A 23,245-nucleotide genomic window follows, 5' to 3' on the forward strand; every position below is an offset into this window, starting at 1 on the left:
AAACGTCTATATAATTTGTACACTGGTCCACGCATAAGATACGTAACTAACCTACCTTGAAAATTAACATTAAAATTAATCAAATGTCACTTTTGTCGTTGCTGCGGGCCTGACGCCAGTCTCAGTCGGCCCATTATGTAGTCGAGCACGCTCTTTTGTTACGATAACTCAGTCAAACAGTGAGACCGTAAGAGTGAACATCAAAAGCAAAAAAAAAAACTATTTTTAAATCATAAATTATTATAATATTAGGTGAAATAACAATGGCTAACAAAAGTATAGATATAATAGTGTTTGGTGCTACAGGGTTCACTGGAAAATGTGCTGTGAAAAATCTAGCTATATTAACAAAAGATAAATATTGTGATATGACATGGGGTATTGCTGGTCGTTCTTTGAATAAACTACAGAGTTTAAAAAAGGAACTGAGTGATTCTGGTAAGTTTATCTAATTTTGTGATATTAATTTGAGGATATTAGGTCGATGAGATTCTATTGATATTGATGTCTTCCTGTAGAAAGTATATAAAAAAAAACAAAACCGTTAAAGCACCTGCGCATAATATTTTATCACGACAATATGAGTGCAGAAGGCAATGACTTTACAAGTCCTTGACTTTCGAATCTATACAGATAAAATCCCTATCCTTTGTACCTAGAACGAATTCCTTAATTATTTAAAAATATAAGATAATATTATCTACATAATTACAGCAACTTAAGATAGTCTACAAACACTTAAATTTGCATAATAGCTATAAACTGGAGGTCAGTGGATCTGATTAGATGCCATATACCTAAAAATTCTGTTTTTCAAAAATCTAGTTTGATACTCCCATAGGATTGCAGCATAGTCTATATACATATATAAAAATGAATGGCTGTTCGTTAGTCTCGCTAAAACTCGAGAACGGCTGGGCCGATTGAGCTGATTTTAGTTTTAAAATGTTTGTCGTAGTCCAGGGTAGGTCTAAACGGTGAGCAAATAAGGAAAAAAAAAATTGCGAGTAAGATTCCCGGGACGGGAGTGATTAGACAAAAACCAACTTACGGAATGCCGCACGGTGGATCGAAAATCGGCTGTAGAAGACATAGGATCTCGATGTCTTAAATGTTATTTTTTTTGCTGGAAATGACTTCTGTTGATCATTACTGTTGTATAAAATGTCATATGAAGTAATTGTGTGCACAAATGGAAGAGCTATAATTTTTATAAGAAAAAAATGTATGGAGCCGACATGAAAAATGAGGATATCTCTGGAATTGCAAGGTTGGCCGTTATATCCTTGCACACTGTTATAGTACTATTTATTTGTGAATTTTTGACATACTTAATATTGCGGCATCAATTGCGATATTTTTTTTAAAAATCGTCAAAATTAATAAATAAATAGTGTTTATGATATGAACATTTTAATGCTTAAATATGGCTATACCAAGTGTAGTTTACAATATTTTCACAATTTACAAGCTTTTATTTAACTTGCAATGTATTTATGTATCTATGTATGTATGTATGTATGTAACTATGTGTGTTCGGGTGGAATTTTACAACCCAATTTTAAGGCACTTGCCCTCAACCCATTGAGCTGAAATTTGCATACATGTTTAGTTTTGATGACAATGCATGTTAAGCTATGTGACGTCATCCTCAATCCAACGTGGATAAATATACAAGATGGCGGACTAGTTATTTTTAAGGTACTTATACGATATGGGTATCAAATGAAAGGGATTGATAAGTAAAACACATTTCACTTTACGAAATAAAAATTCAAGATGGCCGCCGCTACAAAATGGTGAATAACCTATTTTTTTCATTCCCGGGTCAAACTTCTACTGTAACTTTACTGTCAACTTATAATGACATTTCAAATTAAAATATATGACACAATTTATACGTTTTAAAAGCTTGTCGCGAGATTTAAGTACTCGTAATTACTTTCTTAGTAAAATCGCGCCAAGCTTTTAAAACATATAAATTGTGTCAAATATGTTAAATAGCTTCTGCCAGCGGTTTCAACCGCATCCCGTGGGAACTACTTCCCGTACCGGGATAAAAAGTAGCCTATAGCCTTCCTCGATAAATGAGCTATCTAACACTGAAAGAAATTTTCAAATCAGACCAGTAGTCCCTGAGATTAGCGCGTTCAAATAAACAAACAAACTCTTCAGCTTTATAATATAAGTATAGATTTGTAATGTCGTTATAAGTTGACAGTAAAGTTACAGTAAAAGTTTATTTTTTCTTTTTAGCGCATTTAAATAAAATATTGTTTTTAAAGATTTTTTTACCTCAATTTTCCACCTGTCAAGCTCTGTCATTGGATACCCATATGGATGGGATTGAAAAAATAGGTTATTCACCATTTTGTAGCGGCGGCCATCTTGGATTTTTATTTCGTAAAGTGCGATGTGTTCTACTTGTCAATCCCTTTCATTTGATACCCATATCGTATAAGTACCTTAAAAATAACTAGTCCGCCATCTTGTATATTTAGCCATGTTGGATTGAGGATGACGTCACATAGCTTAACATGCATTGTCATCAAAACTAAACATGTATGCAATATTTCAGCTCAATCGGTAAGTGCCTTAAAATTGAGTTGTAAAATTCCACCCGAACACACATAGTTACATACATACAAACATACATACATATATACATTGCAAGTTAAATAAAAGCTTGTAAATTGTAAAAATATTGTAAACTACACTTGGTATAGCCATATTTAAGCATTAAAATGTACATATCATAAACATAATTTATTTATTAATTTTGACGATTTTTTAAAAAAATATCGCAATTGATGCCGCAATATTAAGTATGTCAAAAATTCACAAATAAATTGTACTATAACAGTGTGCAAGGATATAACGGCCAACCTTGCGATTCCAGAGATATCCTCATTTTTCATGTCGGCTCCATACATTTTTTTCTTATAAAAATTATAGCTCTTCCATTTGTGCACACAATTACTTCATATGACATTTTATACAACAGTAATGATCAACAGAAGTCATTTCCAGCAAAAAAAATAACATTTAAGACATCGAGATCCTATGTCTTCTACAGCCGATTTTCGATCCACCGTGTGCCGCAGAACCACAAAAGTAAAGTACCTACTAGGACAGCATAATTCACCTTAGTAAAGTATACCAATAACGAAATTTCGACGCAACTGCTCACCATGTACCAGGGGCCCGATTCTCCTAAGTTAATAATGTCAAAATCGAATAGAAATCGAATCGCAATATGATCGCAATAGCAGTTTTAACCATATCGGGCATTCTGCTACTAATAAAAGACCAATCGTATTCGATTGACATTTGATTGGTGTGCGATTGGTCTGCTATTTTGGTGATTTTGCTCTATACGGTAGTTTGCTGTACAATCATTTTGCAATCGTAAATCATTTGCAGACAAAATGATTCATTATTGAATGACAGAAAATGATAAAAACGTTTATTTCAAAGAAAAAATAGCGGAATGCCATATACGTTTCAATCGTAATCGAGTCGGGATTGGATCGCAGTCGAATGTGAATCGTATGTTGCTTAAGTAAAATTAGGAGAATCGGCCCCCAGGGTAGCATAACTTATATGAGTAGATATACCAATACTAAGTGTAGGTAGACGCTACTGCTCTTCTCCATGTACCAGAGCGGCAAAAATACACCGGGCGCGGGTAATACCGCGGGGAACGGCTAGTTAGGTATATAAAAAAGGTCGTCTTAACAATGTCGCATCGTCGTCGTTAAGTTTGCCAATGCCTTTATTGTGTAGTAGGTAGGTAATTATGTTTTTCAAATTACGAGTTCAGTTATTAAAAGGTTGTTAATATCATAATGTGTGTCATATAATAATTTATGCTCTTAGATATCACGCACAAGGAGGCAATGAACCCACGATGAGTAGGTAGGGACTTATGCATTCCATGTGCGTAAGTATGCGTTAAAATTATTTTGTCAATTCAAGGTTTGGCAGTAGAGAACATTTCGATATTTGAAAGTGACATTGAGGATCGTCAATCCTTGGAGAAAGCATTGCTCCTGGCCAGGGTCGTCATCAACTGTACGGGCCCCAATACGACCCTGAGCCCTCCCATTGTAGAAGCCTGCATCGAATGTGGTACACATTACGTCGATATTTCTGCTGAAATGTTTGTAAGTATCAGTAGCTACTTAATTCTTCGAATCTTCGATAGGTTCCAAACGGCGCCGTTCATTTTTAAGGAAACATGTAGGTATTTTTAGTACCAAAACTTAGCTTTCAGAGAGGACTAAAGCTGCTGCGGGTTGTTCGAAAGAGATACCGCGGCCCTGGTACATAAAAGGCCTATGACGGAACACGACGGTTTTTAGTCAGTAAGAGTCTGACACTCCCTCGCCGCTGCTAACCCACAGCGGGAGGGGTCATTTGATGATTTTTGACGTCGGAAAAAAAAAGAGAGGACTAAAGCTATTTCCTCTAACCTTGACAGAGTTCTTGTCTATCCATTAAGTCAGTCGTAGGATACAACAGAAAGAAACAGGTTACCGGTACAGACAAACCTGTACGGGTAGGTACCGATCAGTGCAGGTATAATATTACAATTAAAACAAAAATAAATATTTGAAACAGAAACAGGTTTACCTGTTTCTTTATGTAAGCACCCTAAGTCGTAGATTGCAGGTACCTAGACAGATTTATAATGAACATGGATACCGAATTTGCGTCCAGATTCCAGTCACAAGGCCTGCAAGGAATAAGTTACCTACTTATGATCTTTAACATTGGCGGACTTTCTTCCCGTACCTGATAACCCTTACCAAGTTAAAATCGGTTCAATAATTTTAGAGTAGGATAAACAAACAAACAAAATGTTTCCTCTTTATTGTCTTTATTATATTAGTATAGACGAATGGATTCCTAACAGTAGGTAATTATACTTTATTATGTTTGCCTTGATCATTATATACTCCTCCAATTAAAATTGTGTATGAATCAACTTAAGACTATCAAGATGAGAATTTTAGACAGCAGAGTTTTATTCTTAAAGATGCTTACCTAATTTTTATGTACCTATCACTAAGTACTTTTTTCCTTCCAACCAGCACATACTCAGCCTATATCAACGATATAACAAAGCGGCAGAAGATAAAAGCACACTGATTATCCCAAGCTGTGGATTTGCTGCTATACCATCGGAAACTGGCATGATATACCTTGAGAGACAATTTAAAGGTAGGTACCTAACTGTTTGGTTTTATTCATCTTCCACCAATCGGAACTCATAGTAGACTCTTGCTCTACTTGAAGCAGCCCCCAGGTAGTTAAGGGTTAATATGAGATTTTTGTTACTATGAATCCTTTACCTGCCTGGGACCTTCATTTCTTCTCGTATTTTTGCATTTCTATAATTTTCTGCGTCTTTTTAGGGACTTTACACACAGTAGAATGCTACGTAGAGCTTCTGTTACCAAAGAGAACGTATGTACCTGGCCGAGCCCTCCTACACAATGGAACATGGACATCCCTCGTTTATGTGTTGGAATATTTCAAAGATTACCTCACTTTATGGAAAGAGCTGTTTCCTAAACCCGTGGAGCCGGTGCCTGAAGAAATGAATAAGTAAGAAGTACCTATACTTATGCCTTGTTTTTTAACATTTGCGACAGTCACACCTTAATTAACATTTTATCCTATGTAGGACCGATAATGGTTATAATTTATGGCAACGAAGGACCTTTTTACTTGGTGTTAAATAATAACCAAATAATAATAACCTGTTTGATTGCAGATCATTTTTCCATCGACACAACGGCCGATGTTGGTTTCCTTACCCAGGGACGGACAATGATTTAGTCAACATGTCCCAAAGATATTTACACAATAAAAATCAAAAGAAACCTGTACATTTCGGGGCTTACACCACAGTTCCTCTGTTCTTTCACTGGATTGTAATTGCTGCTATTTATTTGTATTATTACTTGAGTTACTTCAAGTTCTTTAGGAATTGGTTAATTAATTGTCCCCGCCTTTTCACCCTGGGTTACGCATCTAAAAAAGGACCCACCGATCGGACGAGAAAGGATACAAAATTTGAGTTTGTCCTAAATGGTAAAGGATGGGAGCTAGATGGAAAATTGGAATCAAGGCCGACGAAAACTATGTCGGTGAAGGTAAGTCAAGGCTGGCTTTCGTAATACTTTTGTATGTAATATCTACATGCCATGGGCCGTTTTTAAAATAACGCAATCCCATAACATGATAATTACGATAAATAAATATTATTATGTTTCTGTTTATATCCATACAAGCTGTTGATTTGCATCCGTGCCATATTCAAGGAGGTAATTATGCTAATGATTCTCGACCCAAATCAATAAAAAAATTGGTACGTAATTTTTTTTCTTTAATTTTTTTTCGGAATTCCGTAAATGTCATCTAGCCTTATTTAAACTTGGCGCGTATGTTACTGGCATTAAAACCGTGCTGCACCCTCACACAAACGCAAACACAAAGCATACGCAACGATCACTCAAAAATTTCATTCATAAAATTGGATTACTTTGGAAATACCAGGACATTACAATGACAAAAAAAGTAGTGCATATTAGTTATTTCCCATCTACTGTAATTCCAATCGATTATTTAAGTATTGTATGTCCTCCTCCTGAACTATGGCACAAATGCAAATCAACACCTTGTATACAAGCTGTTGATTTGCATCCGTGCCATAGTAAAGGACGTAATTATACTAATGATTCTCAAGCCAAATCAACAAAAAAATTGGTACGAAAATTTTTGATTTTAATTTTTTTTCGGAAATTCGTCAATGCCACCTACCCGTTTTCAAACTCGGCGCGTGTGTTACTGGCCTCAAAACTGTGCTGCGCCCTCACACAAACGTAAACACAAAGCATTCGCAACGATCACTCATGAATTTCATTCATAAAATTGGATTATTTTTGAAATACTATGACATTACAATGACAAAAAAGCAGTGCATATTAACTATTTCCCGTTAACTGTAATTCCAATCGATTATTTACGTATTTTATGTCCTCCTGCTTAAGTATGGCACAAATGCAAATCAACACCTTGTAGAGCCAGTGTCATATCGTCAATATAAAGAAAATAGGTTCTCTTTATAATATGTACAATATAGGTATTAGTGTTATATAAATATTTATAACACAACTTATTTTTTCAGGTATCGGGCAATGATCCTGGTTACGATGCAACAAGTATAGCAATCATCATGAGTGCAATCACGATATTAAGAGAAAGTTCAAACATGCCCAAGTAAGTTAAAGTTACCGTTAAAAGTAAAGTTGAAATACTTACCGAATATTAACAAGTACAAAAAACTGGTATAGGCGCGGGGTCAAATATTTTCATGGCTAAGCTAGAAACCGGTACCTACATACATCTACACTATTTTTATTTTTGATATATTATGTACATAATTTAACATTAGTTAAATGTTATTAAGATACCTTCCTAGTTGAACAAGAAACATTTGAGCATGTTCGTGAATACTCAGACTATGCGCTTTGAAAATGCATTGAGAACGTGTTGTGGTAGGTAGTAAGAGTAAAGAAAAATGTTCGTAAGTATTAAAAACAGGTCAAATGCGTTTCGGGCTTGCACACATAGAGACACATACTCAACAGCTCGAACATTTTGCATTCATTGTCCAATTTGATTGTAACTGGGTCCATTCAACAGCTTAAGAAATAATTAACGATGCATCAAAAAGAACGTTCACTCGCAACTTGAACTGATAGACCTTGGCACAGATAAGGTACCTATTATATATATCTATTATATAATAATACGGCTGTGGCTTGAGTAATCTACACAAATAAATAATTTGATCTGTTTGTAATAATAACTATTTATTGGTAAGTGCATACTTAAATGGATTTTAAGGTATAGGTTGGTACCTGCATTATACCAAAACACTAATGTCTCTCCGTCTGTTTGTCCCAATGTCTGCCTAATGCGAGTATCTGAAATGGCTAGACCGATTTGAACGGGACTTTCTCTGGCAGAGAACTAAAATATACTTAACCAGGGCTAGTTAACTTATGCGAATTTTTATCCATGTGCAGGAAGTAGTTTCCTTCGATAGCTAAGACCTTATATTACCTAGATAACATTAAGTTGCTAAGTACAAAGCCAAACGATGCGTTGTAACGAGTCCAGGGGCCCGATTCTCCTAAGTTAATAATGTCAAAATTGAATAGAAATCGAATCGCAATAGCAGTTTTAACATATCGGGCATTCTGCTACTAATATAAGACCAATCGTATTCTAACGACATTCGATTGGTTTGCGATTGGTCTGCTATTTTGATGATTTTGGTCTATAGTCTATACTGTAGTTTGCTCTACAATCATAATTGCAATCGTAAATCATTTGCAGACAAAATGATTCATTATTGAATGACAGCGATTTATTTCGCTGTAGTAGTGGCCACACAGGCTGCACTGCAAAATGTATGCATTTACTTACCTATAACTTTAATGTTGTACTTCCTGATTGGCACGTAGTGGTACATTCTCATGAAACTAATAAAAATATTGAAGTTAATTACTTCGAATTTATTTCATAAGCGGTTAATTGCCGTAATTTGGACTTGAAATTGCACAATTATCAAACATAGGTAATTAAGTATTTCGAAGCTAAAAAAGCTTCCTATGAACTACAGGTTGCTTGGCTGCCCAGCGGAGTGCTTTATTTTGTTCCTCAACTTACCCAACAACTATGGGACCCCATTTTTGTTAGTGCGGGGGCCAACTTTAAAATAAAGACGGCCCTGTATTCTACATCTGTCATTTATTTCTCTTTTTCAGAGGGGGAGTCGTCATGCCCGGAGCAGCATTCTACAGAACCGATATCGTAGATAGATTGATGCATGAAGGTTACAGCTACGAAATTTTAAAAGAAGTAGAAGATCTGTAGACTATGGACAGATCTGTTTTCCTGTGTAGTTCAGAGAGATTGAAAGACGTGCATGTAGAGGAGATAAGAATGTTAAGAGACTGGTGGGTGTGGGTGTTATGCGATTTGATAGAATAAGGAATCAGAAGGTAGAAAATAGGTACTGATAGAAGAGTAGGTATGAACGAAGAAAAATGCTACACCGATCCCGAAAAACTGGAATGTGGGTAGAAATTAGTTGATATAAATAGGGGGCGACATAATAATAAAATGGTGGCGACATCTGTTAAAATAATAGGTACTATTATGGAATTAAGCCTACATCGTTTAATCACAAAGTACTATGGACTTGTTGGACTATTGGATTTACATTGTAAAATAAAATAGGTACTTTTACAAACATTTTGTTTTTTTTTTACCTATCTCAAGCATTTCTTAGCTACAGATTCTTACCATCTAAATATATGATGCAAATATTTACTACCCTACCAAACATGGTAGATACCACAATTTTAACAAATATTTTTTCCTTTAAACTAAACTAATGAAATATTTGTGCAAAAAAAAACAAAGCATTTCTGCATACTACTCTCAAAGGCTAACAATGTTATTTTGCGGTAACTCTGTACCTAATCCTCTTTTTGGAATAAATAATACCTAGGTATTAGACATGGGCAAAATGTGTCATTGAAAAGAAAAGATAGATATGCATCTTTCAATCACTGGGATATGAATCACTCTTTCATATCTTTATATTAGTATAATAGCTCAGTATAACTCAGTAGCTCGTTTAAACTCGAAACTCGTGTGCGGCTCACTCATTCAAATAGATCATTCAGATATAGTGATAGGTTGGTTGTTTGCATCTTTCTGATATATTGAGCGGTTGCGATTTAACAACTTTTTTCTAATTAAAAAATATACTATTCTTATGACTGTAGGTACAACCTACTTCTTTTATATTAATTAGTTCAATGAATAGTCAATCGCAATCTAGTATTGAGTACCTATAAGCATTAGTTTAGTAAGTATTAGAAAATAAAAATGGAAATAGCCTTCTGATTTCCCTTCATACTTTACACAGGCTTAGGACTGTCTACCTACGTAATTATTTACGTGAAAATTAAATTTTAGTTCAAAATGTGTATTTCGAGTCAAAACATGTTTGTTCGGTTGACAAGATTATAATACCGAAATATTCACTAAGGACAAACAATTATAAGCCTTATGCGTCAGCAATAGAGTTAACAACTTATCAACTTATTGTGGTCAAAGTAACGATATTCGTAATCGTATGGGTGCGAGCGAGACGGCTCGCCTGACGTTCAACCAATGGCGCGCGACGAAGCTATCCGACGCCACAGATTAGTTAGTACCCGACGCGATGACCGACGAGTGAGTGAGGTGTAAAGAAAGATATACTGAACTACTGACACATTCGGATATGTAAAGATATGAAGAGTGATTGATTCAAATGGAATGATTCATATCATTTGTATCTATCACTCCTGAGTTACCCATCTCTACTAGGTATGTATATTTTGCTGCATTTTAAAGGCATTCACCTACAATGAATATTGAATAATATTTCAAGAAGAGGAGGACCACTTACTTGTTTTATAAAAAAACTATAAATGAAGAATATTCTCTATGACTGCTTCATTCTGCAATAAATTTCATTTTTTTTCTACTAGCCTAACTTAATTAAGAAATTATTTTTTGATTATTAAACTATTGTCTTTATAATCGAAGCTTCATATAATTCTTATTCCTTTCAATTTAAAATAATGGTAAACAATGGCTGGAGATCCAACATTAGTTAGAACTTTAGAACAAAGAATGTGTTTTTGAGGATGGCAATTCTAAACAGAAACTGTCATTTCTATGAGTGACTGTAACGATTCGTCTGTAATGGCATTTTAGTTTTTCGTCGCAATTTATGTGATTAAAAAAGGATAAAACTGGATTATTGTTGGAAATCATATGCGAGTGTTCTACTGTAGATGGTAAGCCAGCATTCTGATGTCTATATTTGATGTAAAACGCCTGAATTCCATGGCCGTTTGGACCGTGATCTCATTCGGCTACCTAATTCGTCATTGGGCAAAGCCTGACAACAAATTTTAATAGAGACACCAATTTACTAAAACTAAGCCTAATTAGTTAGTGCCTACTAAGTTGATTCAGTGTATAGGCTAAGATTGGACCGAATTTGTTAATTTTATAGTGTTCTGTTGGTCAGATTTCTACAATACATCTATAATATGGTCAACATTCTTTTCAATGGTGTTTTTTCCTCCTTGTTGTCATTAGGCGTGTTCTCACACTGATTATCTACTACCGTGAATGAGCCATCCTAAGGTGTCATAAAACTGAACTTTAATGTTTTATCCACTATACATAACATCATTTCAGAAGGTAAAAACATAAATAAAAGAAATTAAGAAAGTTTATTTCCAAGATAGACGATAAGATCTATGTACAAATAGCAGAATAAATATTGTTTGTTATTGACTGAGAGTTAATCGGCCAGAGATGTATGTTTATTTAATGTAGGAAATTGTTTTGATGTAAATATTGACTAACAAAATAAAATGTTGAGTAATGATTAGTCACAATAATCAAGTAACATAAAGGTGGATAGATAATGAGAAAAACCTCATTTTTACTATTTACTTTAGTGCTGGTTTAGGTTTGACATACTGGAATCCTTTAACAGGATTTAAAAGGACATACATACTATTGTTCTAAAAATGTGAGCTCATAAACATGTAATTAAAATATGATTAAGTGTTTCTTTCCATATTGTGATTATGGAACACTAAACTATATGTATTTACAATTGTAATTTAACTACATACGTAGTAAATGTAAAGAGCTATGGTATTGGATAACTGTTATCTCTGTTTGCTATATTTGGTAACTCAATATCTTTCACTCTGAATGGAGATACATAATTTATGTAACTACATTCTTACAATAATATAGACCTTTATCAAAAGGCGAATGGATGTCCCTGGGCTATCGGCTATTGTTGAGTCTTGTAAGAAAAGGAGCACTTAGCTGCATAGGGATTTCTTCCATGTTACAGAAAGCACCTTAAACTGTGCATATATAGTCCTGACTGTACATCTTCAATAGTTTTTACGGGTAGTCAGAAGCCAGTTAAGGCATACCTGCCATCTGGGTCATGTACACTAGGTACCAGAAAAGTTCAAAACAGAGTTCATAGGAATTTACTCATTATCCTCTTTTTAGCGTCTCGTCTATGAAAACTTCGCATGCAGTATGACCCAGTTTTGAAAAAAAAATCATTCACCAACTTATTTTATTCGACAATGACATACCTAATGAATTGTGTAACTGGTTTTCAGGTAAACATTTAGTAAAAGAGTATGGCGTCATCCAATACCCTGCAAAAGGCTATTGACCTCGTCACAAAAGCTACGGAGGAGGACAAGAATAAAAACTATGAAGAAGCATTACGTTTATATGAACATGGTGTAGAGTACTTTCTCCATGCTGTTAAATATGAAGCTCAGGGTGAACGGGCTAAAGAAAGTATAAGAGCAAAATGTCTGCAGTACTTGGACAGAGCTGAGAAACTCAAGGAATACCTCAAAAAGGGCAGCAAGAAAAAGCCAGTCAAGGATGGAGAGTCCAACTCCAAAAGTGAGGATAAAAAGAGTGATAGCGACAGTGACTCCGATAATCCTGAGAAGAAGAAGCTCCAAGGAAAACTTGAAGGTGCTATTGTAGTAGAAAAACCACACGTCAAGTGGAGTGATGTTGCTGGTTTGGAGGCAGCTAAAGAAGCTTTGAAGGAAGCTGTTATTCTTCCTATCAAGTTTCCTCATCTTTTCACTGGTAAAAGAATACCCTGGAAGGGAATCTTACTTTTTGGACCCCCTGGTACTGGTAAATCTTACTTGGCCAAGGCTGTGGCCACTGAGGCAAATAACTCAACATTTTTCTCAGTATCATCTTCAGATCTTGTTTCTAAATGGCTTGGTGAGTCTGAGAAATTGGTAAAGAATCTTTTCGAACTTGCTCGCCAGCACAAGCCCAGCATCATATTCATTGACGAAATCGATTCTCTATGTTCATCGCGTTCCGACAACGAGTCCGAGTCTGCACGACGAATTAAAACCGAATTTCTTGTACAGATGCAGGGTGTAGGCAATGATATGGATGGTATTTTAGTTCTGGGCGCCACAAATATCCCGTGGGTACTCGACTCCGCCATCCGAAGACGATTCGAGAAACGTATTTACATTGCTCTCCCAGAAGAGCATGCGCGCTTGGACATGTTCAAATTGCACATGGGAAACACAAGACACCAACTTACAGAGCAAGATTTGAAGGTGCTGGCTGCTAAAACTGAAGGCTATTCAGGTGCTGACATATGTATCGTTACACGCGATGCATTGATGCAGCCTGTACGTAAGGTACAATCAGCTACACATTTCAAGAAAGTGTCTGGTCCCAGCCCTCTTGACCCCAATGTGACTGTCAATGATCTTTTAACTCCATGTTCTCCTGGTGACCCTGGTGCCATGGAAATGACCTGGATGGACGTCCCTGGCGACAAATTGAACGAACCCCCAGTAACAATGTCGGACATGCTTCGATCTCTAGCAATATCTAAACCTACCGTAAATGACGAAGATATGGTCAGACTCAGGAAGTTCATGGAAGATTTTGGTCAGGAAGGATAGATTTGATGCATTTTACTTATTTAATGATTATAAGATTTTATTGGCTGGAGTTTAATCACAGTGCCTAATGTGTTGCAAAATGTAGCCTTTTTATTTTTATAAAATTTTCAATTTAGATTAGTCACATAATTTTTATTGTATGACTGTTATACATTTCACAAATGTTAGTAGTTAAATTAATAACTGTTTCACATCTTTGCTTGCATTCTTGTTTCAGAGTGATTACAAGTCTTTTTAAATGTGGTGTGTTACAGATTTAATAAACTACGCCTGCTATATTTCAGCTAGTGTTAAATATTGGAATAATTATGCCTTTACAGTACTCCATGCAATAAATTAGAATAAATCTATACATACTAATATTATAAAGCTGAAGAATTGAATTGTTTGGATCGCGCTAAACTCAAGAACTATTGGACCGATTTTAGAAATTCTTTCAGTGTTAGATAGTCCATTTATCGAGGTAGGCTACTTTTTATACGGAGTAGTTCCCACGGGACGCGGGTGAAACCGCAAGTGGAATCTAGTTAGTAAACACGGTCCATTAAAGAAATCGGATATGTAAATGAATTGGGTTACCTACGTTCAGGGACGGTTGACACAGGGGCTTGTTGAAACAATCGTTTACACTTTCTTGTATTTTCACGCCTACCCACATTTGTATGGCTTTGTTAATGTCCAACAGTAGTAAACACATATTTCGATTTAATGAATTACGTTAAGTATGTTTAGCTAGATAAAACTATTGCTTTCAAGATAGCTTATATTAACAGAGTATATTTAAATAAATTATTGAATTAAATGTTTTGTGATTGATGCAATATTTTCCCCAATAACGAATTTCTCGGGATATACATACATACATTTTAAAGATTTTACTCAGTATAGTACTGTGGCAGTATTCTGGATTGTTCGTTTCAATTAACTAAAAAGCGTCATTATTTCTATTTAGATAACAGATCAAAATAAATAAGTAGAGCATCTATTCGATGTGTAATAATTGAAAAGTAATGTATTTCATCTTTGTGATATTGACTCGATTTTGTAATTTTCATTTTTTTTATATTCTGTACATAGAATAACATCTTCCACAGATAATAAAATATGCTGTTAGTTATATTGTAAACAAATGGTTAAAATATGTTTGCACTGTAGTTATTATTATTTTGCATACTATTGTCTTATACTTTTAATTTCGATTTTAGTGTAAACGTTTTGTTCGATCTTTCTTTTGTATATTGTTAAAAATAAGTGATTACATATTATAATGTTCTAAAATAGTGTGTTTATTATTTCGACTGCTCAGAATGAAACGACATATTATTACAAATGTATCTTTATTTACATTGGGTATAAATATGGAACTATCACGATATCTTCACACAAACAATGTTCAGTGTTATCATTATTAGCAAACTGAATGATTTGTTCCAGCTTGATGAGTTTATTTCTGAAAAAAAGAAAGCTTTTGTAAATAACTCTTAAAAATTGAAAAAAAAAAAGACGGTGATAGGCATTTTATCCGCGTGCAGGAACATTTTCGCTCAGTAGCAGAATGCCTGATATGGTTAAAACTGCTATTGCGATCATATTGCGATTCGATTTTGACATTATTAACTTAGGAGAATCGGGCCCCAGGACTTTTAAAACGTTTGTTGCCCGTGGTACTACCAGTAGTACCACGGGCATTTTTTTCTTCCTGTAGTACTGCCAAGCCATCTGGTAGTACCACGGTCAAGAAAAAACTACCCGTGGTACTACTGTCAATATTATAGGTTTTTTTCAACCCTTTTGTTGTCACAGTTGATATTGTCATCCTAGAAAGAGAATTGAAATATATATTTTTTTTATATAATGTTGATATATTTTGGTACTATTTCCTAAATAGATCTGGTAGTTGTGAAATTTTTCATTGCTCAAAATCGACAAGAGTCAAAAACACTTATGGCCTTACCACAAAAACTTTAACCACTGTTTTACGCTTGTCTAAAAAAATGTGGCTCCAAAATGAACCATATGTCAACGTCATAATTTGACATTCTTTTAGACAAGTCTTAAACTGACGTTAAAAAGTTTTTGTGGTAAGACGGTTAGTTTTTTTTTTCACAAAGGAGATGGCCAAAAAAAAACCCAGAGTCGACAGAAACTTCATATGTATGGTTGGATTCAGTATAATGTGTAGATTACAAAAAGTATTTCATATCATCTAAAAACCATGGGGTTCTCTTTTTACAAGGTTTTTTCGATGAAGATTTTAGTACTAAAAAAGCTTTACTTTTCTGTTTGCTGTTCATTAGAAATTGTGCATAGGGTAAAAACTTTACACTTAGGTGTATGTCTGTTAGCACTATACACGAGTGAAGGTTTAGAGCTGACCAGATGATGGAGAATAGAGAAGATCAAGGGAACTCGGCAATGGTAAATATTAACTACCTCATGTTTGGGCTTATATTATTCGCATTGACGAGAACTATTCACTAATGCGAATATAATGACTAAACAACTAAAAATAACTTTTTTTTACTTTTAATTTTATTTTTAAATTAACCTTTGCCAGTTCAGAAGTTTACACATAACAGGGAAACCTCTTCATGTAGGTAAGGTCGGTACTTAGTCGTAGGTATCTGGAGTGGTTCATGTCAATAGTCAATGGGTGGGGGTCAAACTCAAGACCTTTTAATTACCAGGCAAACTCTGTAACTATGGTGATGTTACTATTCGCATGTATAATGTTAGTATACCTTGTTTTTTATGGTCCTTTATGTAAATAATCTTTGAAATCCACATAAATTCAACATAACCTATATTTGTGAAAATATGATATAGCTCCTATACCCCATGGATTTCAGACTGGAATTTTTGGCACCATAAAAGGTCTATCATAATGAACCCATTGGTACCCATTTCGTTGCTGTCGATTCTGGGTTTTTTTACTATGAAAATTTGGCCATCTCCTTTTATAAGAATTGAATATCAACTTACGTTTTTCGTTTTATTTGAAATATTAAGTAGGTAGTATTAAAGTTATCGAAAGCATTGAGTACTTATTGATATGATCATATAAGTTATGCTGTCCTAGTACTTTACTATTTTGGTTCGGTCGTATTCTGTAAATTAGTTTTTGACTAATTTTCTTCGTCCGGGGAAACTTCTTTCCGTACCCGGATAAAACGTACTTTGCGTTCAGCGCAGAGAGTGTAGCTTCCTAACAGTGAAAGAATCATTGGGTTTGACGCATTTGGTGCACTTCTACATCATGCTCAAATGGTGCATTTCGCAACTAGTACACTTCTCAAATGGCACACTTTGCAACTGGTGCTCTTCTCAAATAAATGGCTTTGTTATAATTTATCTTGGAGTAGGAGACTTTTTCTTATATATTTTTTTTCTTATTTTCATCAATCACCGGAGTTAAGAAGTGAACCTACCAATATCGGAATTTCGATGCAACTGCTCTCCCCGTGTACCAGGACAGCAAACTTACCTGAGTATTCCAATTTCCCGACGGAAATACTCACCAAGTACAAGGATAGCATAAAATACATCAAGTTAATCCCACGAGATCAAGGTATTCAATTCTTATTTGTGAAAAAAATACTAAGTGTTTTTGACTCTTGTCAATTTTGAGCAATGAAAAATTTCACAACTATCAGATCTATTTACGAAATAGTACCAAAATATATCCACCGTAATTTTTTTTAATACTATACATTTCAATTCTCTTTCTAGGATGACCATATCAACTGTGACAACAAAAGGGTTGAAAAAAACCTATAATATTGACAGTAGTAACACGGGCAGTTTTTTCTTGCCCGTGGTACTACCAGACTGCTTGGTAGTACTACGGGAAGAAAAAGTTGCCCGTGGTACTACTGGTAGTACTATTGGTAGTACCACGGGCAACAAACGTTTTAAAACCGCAAGGCTGGAATATCATAGATAGTGAATCAAGTATTATACTTTTGTATGGCTTTGAGGACTGGACCCAGAATATACCCCTGGGTATAGATTTAGCATCTCACTACTTATATCTATGAGTATATCTGGGTACAAATGAATGGTGTTTACCTATGATGACAGTCCGTTCTCTTCTATGCGTGCCTATAGTAGCGACGCACTTGAGCTTCATGCGAGGCTTGGTCGGTGCTCTCAAGCCGAGGGTAGACACCAACAGTCCTTGCGGTGCGGGTTTCGCGCCAAATGCTACCAGCCATGATCTGTCAGTTATCTGGAAAAATGGATAGACAAGGTTTAAGTTCTAGATGAATAGCTTTTGAGCACAAAGAACCACTTTTTTGTGATACTCCACTTGATGGACGGACAGAGACAGTAGTAGTACCTATATGGAATCAGTTTTTTCGTTTCGTGGAACGGAACCTTTTTTTTTAACAACGTCAAAAATCGTCAAATGACCCCTCACGCTGTGGGTTAGCAGCGGTGAGGGAGTGTCAGACTCTTACTGACTAAAAACCGTCGTGTTCCGTCATTGGCACAGAGTACATTATTATAACTGGTCATTGGCCTTTTATGTACCAGGGCCGCGGTATCTTTTTCGAACAACCCGCAGGTGGAACGGAACCTTAAATAATTATAAAATTACATATTTGACGGTAGTTTAGTAGAAAAAAATAACGCGGTGGAGAGACACGCAAGTCTTCAGTTTGCACCGAATGCGAGTTCAGGCCATCATGTTTTACGTAGAAATGTCGTTTGCATTCTACTGAATCCGTGCAAAGACGTACCTACAGACGTCGAGAAGGTAGACCGATAAGTTAGGTAATAGTCACTCAAAAACTACAGGACCGATTTTAAATATTCTTTCACCATTAGAAAGCTATATTATCTGCGAGTAACATAGGCTATATTTTATCCCGGTGCAGGCAGTAGCTCCCACGGGACGCGGGTGAAACCGCGGAAAAACGGCTAGTCTTTATAATAATCTGCGATAGGTATACATACTTTTTGACCATCTATCATCCATTGAAGGTCTGGTGCGGGAAAGGATTTTGCAGATGAGCAGTTAACATCTAGCGGTTCTTTCAATTGATACGGTCGTTCGTATCCCGTGATGCGTGGAGTTTCGCGGGGAAAGTCTGAAATAATAAAAGATGTAAATTATCATTCTTACCTTAACTTTTTAAAAAATATGGAGGTAGGTAGGTAATCGGAAAAAAAAAAGGTAGGTATTTAGAGCTAGGTATGTAGGTACTTACTAGCTTGTAGAAATATGTTCTATATTGGTATAGGTAACAACGTTGTGGAATTAATTGATTGGGTTTTCAATTATTCTTTTAAATTACTTTGAAACTTTGACTATGAGAAAAGCGTAACATCATCTGCCTAGTTTAGCTATTCCTTTTATTTTTTCTAGTAGCAATTTCCCAACTATGTTGGGGTGAGCTATCGTCCACCAAGTTTTACATGAAAGAACAATGTCAGGTTTCGGTCCACCCAATCAACTTTTAAAACTAAATTCTCACGGACACAAAGTTCTTTACTACAACAATTTTAATATAAAATACTAACTTCTTATAAAATATTTAATTGTTATCTAGAACTTTTCCAAAAAAAAATCTTATTTTAATAAGTAGGTAATTATTTTGTTTGTCGAGTTCAGGTTTTTCGTTTTAATAATTTGGAATAATTTGGTTTTGAGAAGTTCAATGCCAAAGTGGAAAACATAGAAAAGCTTCTGACATTAAACTACACAAAAAACTGTAAGAATTTTCACTGTACATCAAATATTTTTATTGAGTCTAAGTTACTATGGACGTCTGACATTGTTCTTTAGTACGTGTGAGTTGCACGATTTAACTATAACGATTACCAAGCTTGAAATTGACGCCCATCGGTCAAATCAATCGATCGGCGATTTTACAATTGAAAATGGTTCGGTTAAATTAGTCTAGTAGTAAGTGTAGTTAAGTAAATGGTACAACTCACCAGGTGTTACTTACTGACCAAGATGCAAACATACTCAAATCAAAACAAAACGATCCAGTTTACTTAATAAGTAGGTTTTGCTTACAATAAACTTCCATGAAGGCCTCGGCTTGAGCTGAGTGGAACGAGGGAGCTTCCTCCGATACTTCACAGCGGTACAGCCCTCGGGATTTGAGCGTCAACTCCCGAAGGTGGACCCGACGGGCCGTTGATTTCTCTAACTGTTTAAACACAAGACAGGGATAGGTACTCTATTCGTACAGTAGTGGATTTTCTGCTCGATTTCTCCTCGAATTCGTGCGGACATTGTCACATGTATAGATCGAGAACCAACGACTACCAGCCCTTCCTTGGCCATGCGTCACACGTATACACTCGGTTGTGATCTATAAAATATCTGCTAGTGTGAAAGCGTTGTTAAAAATGAGCTACAGATGTTTGTGGAAATGTGTGGTGCGTAGAAAAACCGAGCGAAAAATCTGCTTGTGTGAAAGCTCTATTAATGGTTCTCTTTAAGGGTTGAGATGACTGTAAGCGCTTCAGTGTACATTATTATAGTCAAACATTAGCTAGGTATCATTGCTCGAGATAATAACATGTCACCGGACGTGACTTATATTCTGCCTTAAAACATGTACAGACATAATGGTAAAACTGTAGTTACAAGGACACCGCTGACTGGACAAGAGGTCAGACCCTATGATTTATTGCATTACTATAATATTCAATTATCTAGGAAGGGACCTATAAAATTGTTGTTTAACAATTCAAATACAATTCTACTTAATCACGATATAAACTATCAAGATATAAACGATCTTTACACATAGCTACTTCTTCTGTCGTTACATCAGACTAAATGAAGCGTTGAAAGAGTCGTTGATCGTCAACTGTTCAATTGAAATTTGACTACCATTGGCCTTAACAAGAAAGTCTTAACACATAAAAAGCCTTGAGAACTCACATCAACTTTTACACCATCTAACTTATGAGCGTGCTGCGGAGGCCTCAACTTCGGCATGTACCGGTAGAACTCCTCGTTGTCGCGGTACCACTTGACGGAGTATAACCGACCTCCTTCCAGGTCGTAGTCACAGGTGAGTGTGGATGACTCCCCTCGCTGCTTCAGAGGTGGTACGGTAATGCCGACTATGCGGAGGCATATGCACACTGTGAAGAAAGATAAATAGAACTTTGTGAGTAAAGGAAAAAAATACGAATCTTCATATTTGTCTACCTCTGTACCTAAAGTTCTTTAGTTCTTTGTTTATAAGTGACTTCTCAAAGCCTTAGTTATCTATTCAAATAATGATAATTTATATCATCATAATTTTGCTGGAAAATTTCTGTCGTATAATTAATCGCTAAATTGACCAGCCTTAGGCCGCGTTTCCACTGACGCGGAGCTGGGCGGAGAGGAGCGGAGAAGAGCGGTGAAAAGTGGTCAGTGTCTCCACTGAAGCGAAGCTGGGCGGAGAGGGGTGGTGAGGAGCGATGAAAAGCGGTGAGTGGTCAGTGAGCGGAGCAGAGCGGAGTGGAGCTTGAGCGTGGACTTTTGGAATCGCGCATTTTTGCACTTAGTTACACTCAATCTCTCGGATCCGCCCCGCCACGCACCGCTCCGTACCACCCCGTTGTTCTCCGCTCTGCACCCCAATGCTCGCTGTCCTCCGCACTGCACCGCCTCGATGTATGAATATTCGCTCAGCTCTACTCCACCCCGCTCGTACTGTTTCCATTGAAGCGGAGCGGAGATTTCAAGTATAGTCATTGGTCAATTTGTGCACCGCTAAGCTCCTCTCCGCCCAGCTCCGCGTCAGTGGAAACGCGGCCTAAAACTTTTCTACGACTCGGATTTATTGACGTTGATAGACCCAATTTTTTTCTGTCCTAGAACTGATTGTAATACACATTATATATTGAAGCAATTATTTAAATAACCTATTGATTAAGATGTTATAAGCCACTTTAAATTAACTATTCCTTCATAAGATTTTAGAACACCCAGAAGGATAAAACTGTATTAAAAAATTGGTACTTATATACCAATATTCGTCAAGCCAGAAGCATAATAATATGCAATTCTCCATTAGTTCATGAATATAATACAAAGCTCTGCTGTACGATACCACGAAACTGAATGAAACGTTCAATTGTTTCTCAAGTCAATGTTTGTTGGAGAAGTTCAATCCTGCGCTCCATTGGAAAGTTGAATTAGTTAAAAATTGGTTAGCCGTTTAAAATGTTGAGTTGTTGTTTATATTTTAAATCTAATATTTTAGTGCCGAAGGGTAGATTTCAATAATATTTAATTAGTGATATAGTCACTTATGTGCTACAATTTACTAACTAAGTAGGTAGGTAGTTGTTAAAGATTTGAATTGTTTTGTTATTTTTGTATGTATTAGTTTATAATTATTGTAATGTTAACTATTATTTATGTATTGTATATGCTATTGGCCTTTGTTGCCTGAATTAAAGGAATAAATAAATAATAACACTTTTACCTTTCACATAAGAAAATATGATATACCAAAACACAGCTAAACTTCCCATTTTCAATTAACCGTCACAATTATCACTGCATTTTACTTAAATACGAAGTACTTGCACATATTTCCACATAGTAATTTAAACTTCAAATTGAAAGTAGGTCACATTGTTATTCGTAACTTTCGTAGCTTCGCACAATTTGATATTCCGTGGAGTGCGCCCGTTTCGTAGCACGTAGCGAATGCAACTGTTGCTACGCCGCGTGAGCGCTACGAGAGCGACTCGTAGCGCTACGACTGTGGGACATACAAAATAATTCAAGTGGGAGATTTCACTAACTGCGGATTACAATAAACGATCCATCCATTTTTTTGAAATTGGAGATTGAATATTGAAATTATATAAATGGTTTAAAGCAATCTTTAATCGAAAAAACGAATGGATCAGTGTAATCCGCAGTAAATTACAACAATTTGAACCAATATCCTTTGGTGTCATAATGTAACTGTAGAGATACAAGATACAAGATACTTTATTTGTAAAAAACATGGGTGTACATATAGTTATGCAGGTTGTTATACAAGAAAATAAAGTTACCATTCATGTTTGGCCTCTTAGGCGTACAAATATTAAAAAAAATAAAATTTAAAATAAGGCACATTCTTAAAATTTTACTTAAAATTAGGTTAAAAATATAATAAATAATCTACTAGCAAAACAGTCTTAAGTTTCAAGCAATTACTTTATCATTTAAGAATTCTGAGATATTGCGGTATGCTTTCTTTTCTAGGAATTTCTGCAGTCGTTTTTTAAATATTTGAGAATTTTCTTCCTTCCAACTTTTTAGCAGTTTATTGTATACAATGGGTGCCATACAGAATATACTTTTTCTCATTAATGCCGTGTTTGCACTTTGTGAGCAGAGGACAGTATTATCACGTCTACTTCGGTTAGATAATTCTTTAAAGCTTAAAAATAAATATTTATTCTGTTTTACAAACATAGCAACTTCTAATATGTATAATGACGGCATCGTTAATATCTTATACTTTACAAAATAAGGTTTACATGAATCTGTTGGCTTAAGTCTAAACATGGATCGAACACATCTTTTTTGAGCTTTGAATGGTGCTTCCCTGTCAGTTGCCCCAGAAGAT

General features: G+C 35.6%; 3 protein-coding genes across 3 annotated transcripts; 2 read left to right on the forward strand and 1 right to left on the reverse strand.

Annotated features, from left to right (window-relative positions):
- The first annotated feature begins 139 nt into the window (after positions 1-139).
- On the forward strand, positions 140-9,348 carry LOC124634638 (saccharopine dehydrogenase-like oxidoreductase). The gene is made up of 7 exons (XM_047170293.1): positions 140-438; positions 3,979-4,166; positions 5,097-5,226; positions 5,421-5,613; positions 5,783-6,164; positions 7,199-7,290; positions 8,847-9,348. Exons 1-7 carry the CDS (start codon positions 264-266, stop codon positions 8,953-8,955), a joined length of 1,269 nt encoding a protein of 422 aa, XP_047026249.1. The 5' UTR covers positions 140-263; the 3' UTR covers positions 8,956-9,348.
- Positions 9,349-10,783: 1,435 nt separating this feature from the next.
- LOC124634454 (vacuolar protein sorting-associated protein 4) lies at positions 10,784-14,932 on the forward strand. Its single transcript, XM_047170037.1, has 2 exons — positions 10,784-10,940; positions 12,309-14,932. The coding sequence occupies exon 2, from the start codon at positions 12,330-12,332 to the stop codon at positions 13,650-13,652; it is 1,323 nt and encodes a 440-aa protein (XP_047025993.1). The 5' UTR covers positions 10,784-10,940; positions 12,309-12,329; the 3' UTR covers positions 13,653-14,932.
- Positions 14,933-14,972: 40 nt separating this feature from the next.
- On the reverse strand, positions 14,973-22,692 carry LOC124634682. The gene is made up of 6 exons (XM_047170343.1): positions 22,686-22,692; positions 20,560-20,765; positions 19,681-19,816; positions 18,612-18,745; positions 17,721-17,880; positions 14,973-15,102 (listed from the first exon to the last, which is right to left on the reverse strand). Exons 1-6 carry the CDS (start codon positions 22,690-22,692, stop codon positions 15,020-15,022), a joined length of 726 nt encoding a protein of 241 aa, XP_047026299.1. The 3' UTR covers positions 14,973-15,019.
- Between the last annotated feature and the right edge of the window lie 553 nt (positions 22,693-23,245).

Source organism: Helicoverpa zea, chromosome 11 (genome assembly GCF_022581195.2).
Source record: "Helicoverpa zea isolate HzStark_Cry1AcR chromosome 11, ilHelZeax1.1, whole genome shotgun sequence".
Lineage (NCBI taxonomy): Eukaryota > Metazoa > Arthropoda > Insecta > Lepidoptera > Noctuidae > Helicoverpa > Helicoverpa zea.